The sequence below is a fragment of the Salmo salar genome, chromosome 26, assembly GCF_965601325.2.
Source record: "Salmo salar chromosome 26, fSalSal1, whole genome shotgun sequence".
NCBI classification, from domain to species: domain Eukaryota; kingdom Metazoa; phylum Chordata; class Actinopteri; order Salmoniformes; family Salmonidae; genus Salmo; species Salmo salar.
Genome location: NC_138316.1, coordinates 18114569 through 18128395, shown reverse-complemented (window position 1 = coordinate 18128395; position 13827 = coordinate 18114569). Strand labels below are relative to the sequence as shown.

The 13827-nt window shown below is 41.2% G+C and overlaps 1 protein-coding gene across 3 annotated transcripts in view; it reads right to left on the bottom strand.

The window, feature by feature from the left end:
• LOC106587208 (AT-rich interactive domain-containing protein 3B) overlaps nucleotides 1–13827 on the bottom strand; it is a 75632-nt gene that overhangs the window by 32782 nt on the left and 29023 nt on the right. For all 3 annotated transcript variants that reach the window (XM_014175355.3, XM_014175354.3, XM_014175353.3), the window contains exons 3-4: nucleotides 1711–1788; nucleotides 1320–1392 (exon numbers count right to left, since the gene is read on the bottom strand). In XM_014175355.3, coding sequence (XP_014030830.2) covers nucleotides 1320–1392; nucleotides 1711–1788 — 151 coding nt within the window. The remainder of the gene's footprint in view (nucleotides 1–1319; nucleotides 1393–1710; nucleotides 1789–13827) is intronic.

The window sequence follows — 13827 nt, the reverse complement described above, 5'->3', positions numbered from 1 at the left end:
TAACTGTGGATGGATCAACAACAGTGTAATTACTCCACAATACTAACCTAAACGAAAGACTGAAAAGGAAGTAATGTTCTTTGTGCCTCTAACTTGCTCACCGAACATTTCTCACAATGAATTCACGATGATCCATAACCATAGTAGTATCCACATGAATGTAGAAGTGTTCAGAAATATTCGATTCTTACTCACAATAAAAGTGACTCCAAAATGACAATACATTAATCACCATTCAGTTCCTATTGCGCAGAATATAACCAGAAACGACAAAAACAAACTGCAAATGCATCCGAGCTGATAGAGTCACAAGCTTGATGTAGTCATTAAGTGCAAGGAATATGGGACCAAATACTTTTGACTACTTTAATACACTTAGTGAATTTGTCGAAATACTTATGCCTTATATGAAACAATTGATCTCAAATCCAAAATGGTGGAACATAGAGCCAAATAAAAAAAATGTAGCTTCACTGTCCAAATACATATGGAGAGGAGTGTACCTGGCATTTGAACATGAGCTAAAAGCATTCTGAAAATGTGATATGACCACAGGGGAAAATATGTGTTTATAAAATACTGCAATTTGCAGGTTGGCTTGAACTGAGCCCTTTATCCCTTAGCAGTTCTGTAGTCTGAGGTGGTCTCTCTCATTTGAGGGGCCATGTTTAGAAAGCAGACTGATTGTGGAGCCTTCCAGGCTTTGCGCTTAGTGAATTAGTCACAGCCTAAACAGGTTCTCTCAGGTCTGAGACGGTGTGTGTGTGTGTGGGGGGGGGGGGTCAGAGGGGACAGCAGGAGACTGATCTCACTTGACAAGCCCTCAAACATCTTCAACACAGCGAAACAGGATTTACAGTGTTCAACAGTTAAGTCCATTAGAAAATGGACTTAAAACTGTTGAACACTGTAAATCCTGTTTACAGTAGTTGACTACTCATTTCTCTGAGGAAAGGCTTATTTTGTGTGTGTGTGTGTCTCTCAGAGGGGACACCCGGAGACTGATCTCACCTGACAAGCCCTGAACACCTTTAACACCGCAAAACAGGATTCACAGTGTTCAATCATTTGTCTTTTCTAGTTGACTACTATTTTCTCTGAGAAAGGGCTCGTTTCGTGTGTGTGTGTGTGTGTGCGTGCTTGCATGCGACTGAAAGTGGAAGAGAAACGATGGTGTTGTGAATCATACAAGCAAGACACACCCTTTGTGAGAATTTCAGTATCTCGACAAGTGAACCATAGCACATAAAAGAGGAAATGAATAAAGTCTAAATGGAAGTAGTAGGGGAAAGTTGCTTTCTAAAAGTCAGTCTTCTTACCTCTTTTCTGCATGTAGGTGAACAGGTCATCCAGGAATTCCTTTCTGTTGGGGTCACTGTCAAGCTCATACAGCTGAAGGTGAAAACCATTGCGTTTCAGTCAGTCTTATCTTTTGATACTTTTAAATATAGCACTCAAGTCCAACATGAATTTGTATTTATTGAATTGCTTCTAATCAATTGGCTAACTAAAGGAAAGCAATAAGTATCATCAAGCAATCACTACTAATAAATAGTAAGGGTTCATTATATTAAATCTGACCTGTGATCTTCTCTATGAGATGAATAACATTCTTTCTTTACTGCTAGATAGGTATTTGATGACCTGTTGTGTTCAGAGTGCTAACCAAAGCCTGGTTCAGCCATAATGTGCTCCTGACCAGATACGTACCTTAGCAAAGTCTCTGGAGGCCTCTCCTCCTCTTCCTCTTCCACTGTCATTCTCGTCAGCCCAAGCAGCGCTCCCATTCTGCGGAGAGATGACAGAGAATAAACACTCAGTACAGCCAAACATACACACATTTGGGGCTGTGGCGGTCATTCAATTTTGTCCGACGGCTATTGTCATGCAAATGACTGCCGGTGTCACAGTAATTGACTGATCATAAATAATATAACAAATTTAGCATTTCAAAGACTCCACGCATACAAGCCGCTGAGGTGCGCCTTTGGAACATCTACATTTAAAAAAGTTTCATAAATCCATTTAACCCTTTAGAACCAATAGCTGCAATCAAACGCCCTTCTTTAAAATTACTATAGCGGACACAAACTGCCTTTTTTTCTACAATAATATGTGTCTAGCTAGCCAGCCTGTTAGGCAAGAAAAGTTGTGTGTGACGGTAAATATAGGCTGCGCTCGTGAAGCGTCAACCTCAGCTGTCACTTTCGCTTAATAGCCATACAGACAACTAGCTAACTAGCCACCGAAATGGAGATTAGTCATTTGTGTTTATCTGTTGGGCTTGGGTCACAAAAACTCCTCCTCCATGCTTCACGGTGGGAATCACACATGCAGAGATCATACCTTCACATACTCTGTGTCTCACAAAGACACAGCAGTTGGAACCTAAATCTCCCATCAGACCAAAAGGACAGATTTCAACCGGTCTAACGTCCATTGCTTGTGTTTCCTGGCCCAAGCAAGTCTCTTCTTATTATTGGAGTCCTTTAGTAGTGGTTTCTTTGCAGCAATTCGAACTTGAAGGCCTGATTCACGCAGTCTCCTCTGAACAGTTGGATGTTGAGATGTGTCTGTTACTTGAACTCTGAAGCATTTATTTGGGCTGCAATTTCTGAGGCTGGTAACTCTGCTGCAGAGGATTAGTTCATTAGAGGTAACTCTGGGTCTTCCTTTCCTGTGGCGTTCCTCACTAGAGCCAGTTTCATCATAGCGCTTGATGGTTTTTGCGACTTTCAAAGTTCTTGAAATTTTCCGTATTGACTGACCTTCTTGTCTTAAAGTAATGATGGACTGCTGTTTCTCTTTGCTTATTTGAGCTGTTCTTGCCATAATATGGACTTGGTCTTTTACCAAATAGGGTCATCTTCTGTATACCACCCCTACCTTGTCACAACACAACTGATTGTCTCAAACGCATTAAGGAAAGAAATTCCACAAAATAACTTAAGGCCCACCTGTTAATTCAAATGCATTTCAGGTTACTACCTCATGAAGCTGGTTTAGAGAATGCCAAGAGTGTGCCAAGAGTGTGCAAAGCTATCGTCAAGGTAAAGGGTGGCTACTTTGAAGAATCTCAAATATTTACTTTTTTGGTTACTACATGATTCTGTGTGTGTTATTTCATAGTTTTGATGTCGTCACTATTATTCTACAATGTAGAAAATAGTAAAAACAAATAAAAACCCTGGAATGAGTAGGTGTGTCCAAATGTTTGACTGGTACTGTACATATGCACACCATGAACTGAGAAACAATCTGGCCACTAATGGCTTCATAAAATAATTGACAGATGTGCTGTACAGCATCATGATGATACTATTTAGTGCGTGTGTGTGGGGGGGGAAGCATGTAACTGTATCACACAATTTATTATGGAAACTCCTAAGAGGTGATTATTAGGAAGAGAGTATGTGTATGGTTGAGAAAAAGAGAGGAAGGAAGAGAGAGAGAGCGTGTGAGAGGGAGAGAGATGATGCATGTTCCTGACCACAATTGTATCCCATTTGTTGCTCCCCTCCCTCCAGGTCAGTGAAACTGAGGGAAGTGATGTTGAGTTAGAGATGATTGGAGGGATAGAGATGTGGAGCGAGGAGGAAGAGGGAGGACTGGAGAGAGAGGAGAGTGAAAGTTGTCTGAACAGTTGTGCTTTGTATCTTCTCTCTAATACTTGTTGCATTCACTGAATTGTTGTCAAAGGTACTCTCTCCACATTTTGTGTCAGGCCTGGTCTGTACTAAATCTTATTGAGAGAGGTTATCTACATTTTGAAATAGTCTCCGAATTGTTATTTGCATTTTTACAGAAGAATCATAGTCAATCAAATACCTTACTTAGTATGGGTTTTGAAACACTTTCTGAATATTACACAAGATGGCGCTGATAGAGATGGCAGCTTCGCTTCTAGTCCTTAGGAAACTGTGCAGTATTGTTTTTTTATGTATTATTTCTTACATTGTTAGCCCAGAAAACCTTAAGTGTTATTACATACAGCCGGGAAGAACTATTGAATATCAGAGGAGACTTCAACTTACCAGTACAACGACCAGGAATATGACTTTCCCAAAGCGGATCCTTTGTCTGCACCTCCCAGGGCATTTGAACTGATTCCAGAGGCCGACCCAAAACAACGCCGGAGGAGGAGAGGGTGCGGGAGCGGTCTTCTAGTGAGGCTTCGGATGTGCGCACACCACCCACCGCTTTCGAGTAGATTACACACTAATGTCCAGTCTATAGTTAACCTGTTGGGGCTAGGGGGCAGTATTTTCACGGCTGGATAAAAAAACGTACCCGATTTCATCTGGTTACTAATCCTACCCAGTAACTAGAATATGCATATACTTATTATATATGGATAGAAAACACCCTAAAGTTTCTAAAACTGTTTGAATGGTGTCTGTGAGTATAACAGAACTCATTTGGCAGGCAAAACCCTGAGACATTTTCTGACAGGAAGTGGATACCTGATGTGTTGAATTACCTTTAAGCCTATGCCATTGAAACACACAGGGGTTGATTAATGTTTTGGCACTTCCTATTGCTTCCACTAGATGTCACCAGCCTTTACAAAGTGTTTTGAGTCTTTTACTGTGAGATCTGACCGAACAAGAGCCATGGAACGGTGATGGCCGATTAGACTCTGGCGCGCGAGTTCATGTTGGGTACCCTCGTTCCAATACGTTATAAAAGAGAATGCATTCGTCCACCTTGAATATTATTCATGTTCTGGTTAAAAAAGGCACTAATGATTTATGCTATACAACGTTTGACATGTTTGAACGAACGTAAATATATTTTTTCCCCTCGTTCATGACGAGAAGTCCGGCTGGCTTAGATCATGTGCTAACAACACGGAGCTTTTTGGATATAAATGATGAGCTTTTTTGAACAAAACTACATTCGTTATGGACCTGGGATTCCTGGAAGTGACATCTGATGAAGAGAATCAAAGGTAATGGATTATTTACATAGTATTTTCGATTTTAGATCTCTCCAACATGGCCGTTTGTCTGTATAGCAAAGCATATTTTTCTGGGCGCAGTGCTCAGATTATTGCAAAGTGTGATTTCCCAGTAAGGTTATTTTTAAATCTGGCAAGTTGATTGCGTTCAAGAGATGTAAATCTATAATTCTTTAAATGACAATATAATATTTTACCAATGTTTTCTAATTTTAATTATTTAATTTGTGGTGCTGACTTGACTGCCGGTTATTGGAGGGAAACGATTTCCTCAACATCAATGCCATAGTAAAACGCTGTTTTTGGATATAAATATGAACTTGATAGAACTAAAAATGCATGCATTGTCTAACAATGTCCTAGGAGTGTCATCTGATGGAGATTGTAAAAGGTTAGTGCATCATTTTAGCTGGTTTTATGGTTTGGTGACGCCTGTCTTTGAATTGATAAAACATTACACACAGCTATTGTCAATGTACTCTCCTAACATAATCTAACTTTATGCTTTCGCCGTAAAATCTTTTTGAAATCGGACAACGTGGTTAGATTAAGGAGATGTTTATCTTTCAAAGGGTGTAAGATAGTTGTATGTTTGAAAAATTGGAATTTTGACATTTATTTGGTTTCAAATTTGCCGCTCTTGAAATGCACCTGCTGTTGATAGGGTGCACCACGGGTGGCACGCTAGCGTCCCACCTAGCCCATAGAGGTTAACAAAACTAAATTTGAGAACAAGACTATCTAAATTGAAATCAGCATATCGATTGCAGTACACGAGCAGGTAACACGCTCGACCATTGCAACTCTAACTTCAGCGATGCATACAAGGCCCTCCTCTGCCCTCGTTTTGGCAAATCTGACCATCAGCATATCAATTGCAGTACACGAACATCTTGTTGCTCCCCTCCTATAGACAGAAACTAAAACAGGAAGCGCCCGTGCTTAAGTCTATCCAGCGCTGGTCTGACCAATCGGAATCCATGCTTCAAGATTGCTTCATTCACGTGGACTGGGATACGTTCCGGGTAGCCTCAGACAATAACATTGACATATACGCTGACTCGGTGAGCGAGTTTATAAGAAAGAGTATAGGAGATGTTGTACCCACTGTTACTATTACAACCTTCCCTAACCAGAAACCGTGGATTGATGGCAGCATTCAGGCAAAACTGAAAGCACGTACCACTGCATTTAACCATGGCAAGGCGACTGGAAATATGGCCGAATACAAACAGTGTAGTTATTCCCTCCATAAGGCAATCAAACAAGCAAAGCGTCAAGTATAGAGACAAAGTGGAGTCGCCATTCAACGGCTCAAAACACGAGACGTATGTGGCAGGGTCTACAGACAATCATGGACTACTAAAGGAAAACCAGCCCCGTCGCGATATCGACGTCTCGCTTCCAGAGAAATTAAACAACTTATTTGCGTGCTTTGAAGACAATACAGTGCCAACAACACAGCCCGCTACCAAAGACTGTGGGCTCTCCTTCTCCGTGGCCGACGTGAGTAAAATATTTAAACATGTTAACCCTCGCAAGGCTGCCTGCCCAGACGGCAACTCAAGCCTCGTCCTCAGAGCATGCGCAGACCAGCTGGCTGGTGTGTTTTTTACGGACATATTCAATCAATCCCTATTTGGGGTAACATCCCACAGCAAGAACTGGCAAATCTGGTGCAGTCGAGGAGGAGATGCACTGCTGTACTTAATGCAGCTGGTGGCCACACATGTCTGTGGAACTTGTTCAGTTTATGTCTCAGTTGTTAAATCTTGTCATGTTCATACTAATATTTACACGTTAAGTTTGCTGAAAATTAACGCAGTTGACAGTGAGAGGACATTTCTTTTTTTGCTGAGTTTATAATGGGCTGAGTGATGCAACTATAGGCTATTTGAAAAAGTTGCAAAATAATATTGCATCCGTTCTTTGCCTCAGGCTGCACACTCTGTTCTCTCATCAAGTAATCATATTTTAACCCATCAGACTATTCTCAATTTAATCCCTTCACTAATACGTAAAATGTGTCTTTATTTAGAATGGCCCATTATCAAATAGGTAAGAACAGGGGCACTCGAATTGTGCACTCCAGATGCACTCGAATTGTGAATGGAGGCTGCTTTCCCGCAGTTTAAATCATGCCGGGCAGGCTACTTCAGTTTTATAGCCAAGCAGCTGAGAAATAAATATAGTAGCAGCTGGGAACCTCCACTTTTTAGTGGTAACCATCAAAACTCTGCTTTCACACAGGATTGCATATAGAAATGTCTGGGATTATAAGAATACTTATTTCACTTCACACGTGCGACAGGTGATATTCCACCCAAACTCTTTATGCCATGGGCTCTCCCAACCATGTTCCTGCAGCTACCCAGTGCTTCATTTAGGAAACCAAGTGGAATTGGTTCGGGAACATCAATAGTAAGTAACATGTTGTTTTTACAACAAAACATATTTAAAACTGTTGACAGCTCCCATCTCTGCACGCTCAAGAAAGGAATGAAGAAGAGGGAGGATAAGATGGAAACGCATGGTGGTGAGATATTTTGAAGCTAAAGGTAATGTGTCAGCATATTCTTTATGAAAATATAAAATAATGCCCTATTACTAGGCTATTTAAAATAAAACACAAATTCACTATAATTGTAGGCAAACTCTGTAAGCCGTCCTGCACAAATCAGTGAACCAACAGCGTCACCTAGGCCTATACGTTCTCCCTGACTCATGGATAGAAAGTTTGGAGCATTTCATAAGGTACCCAGTCCATCCAGTAGGCTATGCATAATAACAGTCCACGCCCAAAAGGCGATTACTAAAATGTGTTTAATTTTGGAGCATAGGATAGACCGATTATGTACCAAAGACATCTTAAATCTTTTTTGTTGTTGTATGTTTTTCTTCCATGGGTAATATGCAGTGATGTGAGTTTGGATTGCATTTACATTGATGTCAGAGTGGTTAGAGGGACAATAGAGCCCCGAGAACCAGGCCATTAGCAACCTGATGGTCATTAGCGAGTTAGGTACTACCAATGCATGTCCAGAGTACATAAGAGGAGATTACAGTGACTCAACAGTCACATGGAATTTGACTGCAGTCATGACTCATGACTGCCAGTGTGGCGGTAATACAGTCACCGCGACAGCCCTACAATCACTCATAAAGCATTTATTTGGAACCTGTGAGAGAAGCCTAAGGAGTTGTTCCTCAGAAGCTCCTGTGCCCTTCCCTTCCCCCATTAGCTAACATCTCCATTTCACCTAAACCATCTACATCTGGGCCCGGACCCAGACCTGCCCCCACCAGGACTTCCAACCCAGCTGGATACCTTGGGCCCCTCCATCCCTCAACCCAAATGCAGCTGCAGCAGGCAGCCAGGTTCATGGGGTGTAGCAAGGCTGACAGACTGGTCAGTAGCCCTCACCAGAGGCGGATTGGTCATGGAGGGGGGGGGTCACTCAGTGGCCCCACAGGACGGAAGATAAAGGAACATAGGGGTAGAAGGTAAAACAGTATGTGCAGAACAGGAATTTCTCCTTTAAGACAAACCCAATAAAAGTATCAGGAATCAAAACAAGATCCGGACAGGAGAGAGTAGAGAGGGGCTGTTAATAGCCCCAAGCCCATTGGTCAGTACAAAAGAAAACTCCTGAAAACGAGATGCAGGAGGCCAAAGGTTGCGAAGGCCCCAGAGAGCAAGTTATTGTCACCCGCTCACTCACTGGGCTTGTGTACATCTATATCTTAATGGTTGCCAATGGTCATGCAGTCTAAATAGATATTAATATCAGTTTAAAACACATTTCAATCCAGTTATGATTGAACTATCACTAAGTGTTTCTAAGTAACTGGACAAACAAATAGCTTTTTACAATAAATATCAAACACTTTAGGAGTAAATTTCCACTATCTAAGGGCTCAGACACACCAATAGCATTGGCTGGTTGAGAGTACTTTGCACCTTTGAACAGAGCGTAATTTGCGCACCAATTTAACAAGTAGAATCTGTGAAAATGTGAGCAGTCAGACATCCACCAACGGGTGGTCCATAAAACACAGCGCGCTTTACAATCGGCAGACGAACACTAGATCCACATTTGGTGCAATGTGTGTGTGCTTCAAGTAACAAAGATTACAACAGGACCATCAAGAAAGTACACATGCAAAATAGTACATTTTGAAATCTTTATTAACCCCCCAAGCACACTATTTGGTTGCTTTTGTTCAAATTGGACAATTAGAAATTATAATAGCAGATAATTCAGATTATGACCATGCAGAATCCCATATACTTCATTTACTTTTTCATTCAAAATGTTGCGATCTGTATGTCATAAACGACATTGTTGTTCTCTTTTCCATGTAAAAAGCCATGAACCTAGATCTGTCACACTCAATCATTTCACTAGTCTGGCTAACACCTAACTCTCAAAGTCCTTCTGACTTCAGAGTCTGGAATGGCTCTTTGATGTTATCGGCACAATGCTTCGATAATGAAGGGGGCTGTGCTTTTACTGGTTGTCTCCCCTCTGTCTTTCTCACTCAAACAACCACACGCACAGCCCCCCCCCTCCCCCTTCCATTACAACGGCTGGATTTTCAAATCCAAACAGCGAGAGGTCTCAACCCCAGAGGGAAAAAAATGACATTTGAGAGAACCAAATCTGTAAATGAATGACTCATGACTGAAGATCTAACTACCGGTATATGGATCGCCGTTTGGGACTTTGTGTGTCAAAAAAGATACACGTCAAATAACGCTATTTGACGCATCATATAAGCTTTTAATTTGACATGTCAAATAACAATCCTATTATAGAATGTTGTGTGTGCTGAATTTGCACGTGCAAGCCAAGCGCCACCATTACGATCACTGTCAAAGCTGTACAATACTGCGTAGGTAATAAGGCATTATTTGTTCGACCGAATGAGAAAACATCTGTGAGCATTTGAAATTAGATCAGGATCAAACAAGCAGGATCAAAAATGTTTGCAAATATCTTTGATACAGATGTTATCAGCAACTTTTGGGGTATCTAGCTAGTTTTAGCTAGGTACCTAGCTAGCACCAATGCAACCAGCCTGAAAACAACGAACAGAAGAAACTGAAGTAATTTTCTATATTCTTAGCAATGATTTAGGAATCCATGTGAGTAAGTACTGGCTAGCCACTTGTTGTTCTCCTATTGAAATAACTAGCTAGCCTGCTACTTAACCCTATTGCCCAAAACTAACGCTATAAGCAGCCAGCTAGCTTTATCTGGCTACTATGGCTTGACCGGACCAGGACACGTGCTGTGCAGCTAGCCACAATAAGGATTAGCAACGATAGTGGAATTTGTGGTTTGGTTTCAACATAAAAGTACCTATTTGAAAGTGATGCAGAAGGTTACAATTGGTGGAATCATGCTATATTTAGACTAGATAATGTTAAACATGGTTGGAGTGTTGGAATGTGGACCAATGAAATGGGGTACCAGTCTACTCGGTGACACCCAGAGAACACAACTGTGAAGAGTAAGCAAACATTAGCATCGTAGCTCTTATTGCAGGACTTTGACTGTGGGAAATCACCTCCCCAGTCAGCCTATTGACATTCATATTGTACTATACAGCCTTATCTAACGATTGGGGATCATTGAAATGGGGTATCAGCCTACTCAGTACCCAAGTGCTTTTTCCCAAAAGTCCTCAAGAGTTATCAGGCTCCAAAACATCCACGTTGTATTGTTTTTCCTCTGGAAAAGAGTTCAATATACATAGTAGGTTGACTGGTACAGTAAATGTGGCTCAATTCACAGTGGTTTCAGAGTCCCGCAATAAGAGCTACAATGCTAATGTTCTCTGGGTGTCACTGAGTAGACTGATACACCACGTCATTGTTCCACAGGTAAGGCTGTACAGTGAAATACGTATGCCCCCAATGTAATTCTAAAGTCTAATACATCCAGTGTGATCAACAGATTTTTGTCAAATTAACAAATTATTGTCTTTGTTGATTTTATATAAACAACATTCCAACCTTGTTTAGCATGATCTATTCCATTAAGGCATGATTCCACTATTTGCAAGACTTTCATTGAGATCAAGGCAAACCGCAAATTCCACTATTGTGGCTAATCCTTATTGTGGCTAGCTTCACATAGGTGGGTCCGACCACCATTAATCAAATAAGAACTGTCTTATAAATTAATGATTATTTTAGATGATGACACTTAGCTAGCTAACTATAGCTAGCTAAGATGTCGTTTTGCTGTGTTTTGGGGGAAGAACATTGTATGCATCCATCAGCTAGGTACCTTTTTTTCGGACCAGCACTGTCCAGAGCTTAGGGAAGTGTGTCTGCGCTCGTGTGGGAGCGGGACGGGCGCGACACAAAACTTTACCAGCATCATAGCATACATATCGGTGAATCATTGTGACATATGAAATACGAGTGATAGATATTACACATTGATTACACTACGTCAAAAATGTATGAACGTCTTAAATTATTGTGACATGCGACATATTGTCTTAAATCTTAAATCATTGTGACATATTCAGGTGCTGATTGGTCAAAAAGCTTATTTGATGTGTGTATCTTTTTTGACACGGAAAGACCCAAACAGCATTCCATACTGGTAGCCCCTCCCTCCATAGGGTGAATATATAATATGATAACTAATCGACAGTGAGCAGTGACTGTTGGGTTATTGGCTGCCATTTGTTAGAGTACACACATCTCCCCGAGGGACACTCCGTGCTGCACTGCGCTGTGAGAGCGGGGGTCAAGGTGTGTGTGACATCACAGGTAACAAAGGTCTGTGTGATAGAATGTCACAGCTAAATGACAGACTTCCAGCGTCTGGGCCAGCCTACCTGTCCACTGACCCACGCCCGTCTAGGCTACTGCCTACCTTATAACCGACTGTCTGCTCCAGGGACTAGAGGATTTCCCCTTCCCTGGACTTACTTGGACTTCCCCTCCTAAATGGACAGCTACTGGGTATACAGGCTTGTAAATTCCTCGGTCTATATTCTGTCTGTATATTGTCTATTGCTAGCAGCACCCCTTCACCAAGTCAAATTCTGGATGAAGGTGATTGTGATTATGCTCCGATCGTACAAACTAGTGATGCACCGATATCACATTTTTGGCCGATACCGTTATCCGATATTTTCCTTGCCAAAAACAACGATACCGATATTTTAAAAAAATTGCGGCCTTAAGCATTCTAGTACAGATAAATAGTTAACACACACAGCGGTCTAAGGAATTGCATCTCAATACAAGAGGCGTCACTACAGTCCTGGTTCAAATCCAGGCTGTGTCACATCCGGCCGTGATTGGGAGTCCCATAGGGTGGCACACAATTGGCCAAGCATCGTCCGGGCCATCATCGTAAATAAGAATTTGTTTTTAACTGACTTGCCTAGTTAAATAAAAGGATATACACACCAAAAAGTTATTTTGTTTGCATTTACGTATGTCCCCATTACCAGTAAAACTATTTCTTTCACTTGCTGTGCTGTTTCCTTGTTCATTTGTTCAGTCGTTTACTTCTCAACCAGGATTTCTATGGGACGCCATTTGGATCTTTGCATGTCAAAAAGATACACGTCAAATAAGCTTGTTGACCAATCAGGACCTGAATATGATTGCATGTCACATAATAATTTAACCCGTTCATAAATATTTTACGTAGTTATTACACATTGATTACCCTATCACTCATATTTCATGTCACAACGATTCATCGATACGTATGCTATGATGCTGGTAAAGTTGTCTCGCTCACCTACAGTGCTGGTCATAAAAAAAGCTAGCTAGCTCATGGATGCAAATAATGTTCTTCCCCAAAAACATAGCAAAACGACATACTCTAGGTGTCATCATATAAAATAACCCTAATTTATAAAACAGTTCTTATTTGATTAATTGCGGTCGGATCCATCTATGTGAAGCTAGCCACAATAAGGATTAGCCACAATAGTGGAATTTGCGGTTTGCCTTCAAAATAAAAGTATGGCATAATTCTACTATTTGTATTAATTTGCATCACTGTCAATGACATACTTTTATTTTGAAGGCAAACCGCAAATTCCACTATTGTGCCTACTCCTTTTTGTGGCTAGCTTCACAACACATAACCCGGTCCAGTCAAGCCTCACTAGTCAGATGAAGCTAGCTGGCTGCTTATAACGTTAGCTTTGGGCAATAGGGTTAAGTAGCTGGCTCGCTATTTTCATGAACTGAAGTTCAATTTTCAAATCGGCAAACAAAAAGGGGCAACCTAGCTAATACTTATTCACAACGATTCCTAAATCATTGCTAAGAATATTTTTTAAATGACTGCAGTTTTTACTGGTCATTGTTTTCAGGCTGGTTGTATTGGTGCTAGCTAGGTATCAAGCTAAAGCTAGGTACCCCAGAAGTTGGGGGTCGAACAAATTATGCTTTATTACCATCACGGTATTGTAAACGCATCGTTCGTGGCCGGTGTTTGCAGACTTTTTTGTACAGCTTTGACAGTGCTACTGTATATTTTTTGACAAGGATATACCCAAATGGCATTCCATAGTATGCATGTCGTGAAGCTAATAGCAATGACGCTATCACTGTGTAACTCCGGTAGGGCAACATCTGAAAAATAGCGCACTTGGTAGTGTGTTCGACCAGTCGGCGAAAGCCAACATCACCCACGACAGAGAACGGTTGATTGTCAAGGGCAATGAATTCCATTATCTTGGCTTTAATGAATTGCGCCTTTGAGTTGTCTTGCTTTAATTTTCTTACTCTTTCAAAATGACTACTCGACTGCTCGATCCACACAGCAGACACTGTGGGCTAGGTTAGGAATGCTGTGTTGCACGTGTAGCGCAAA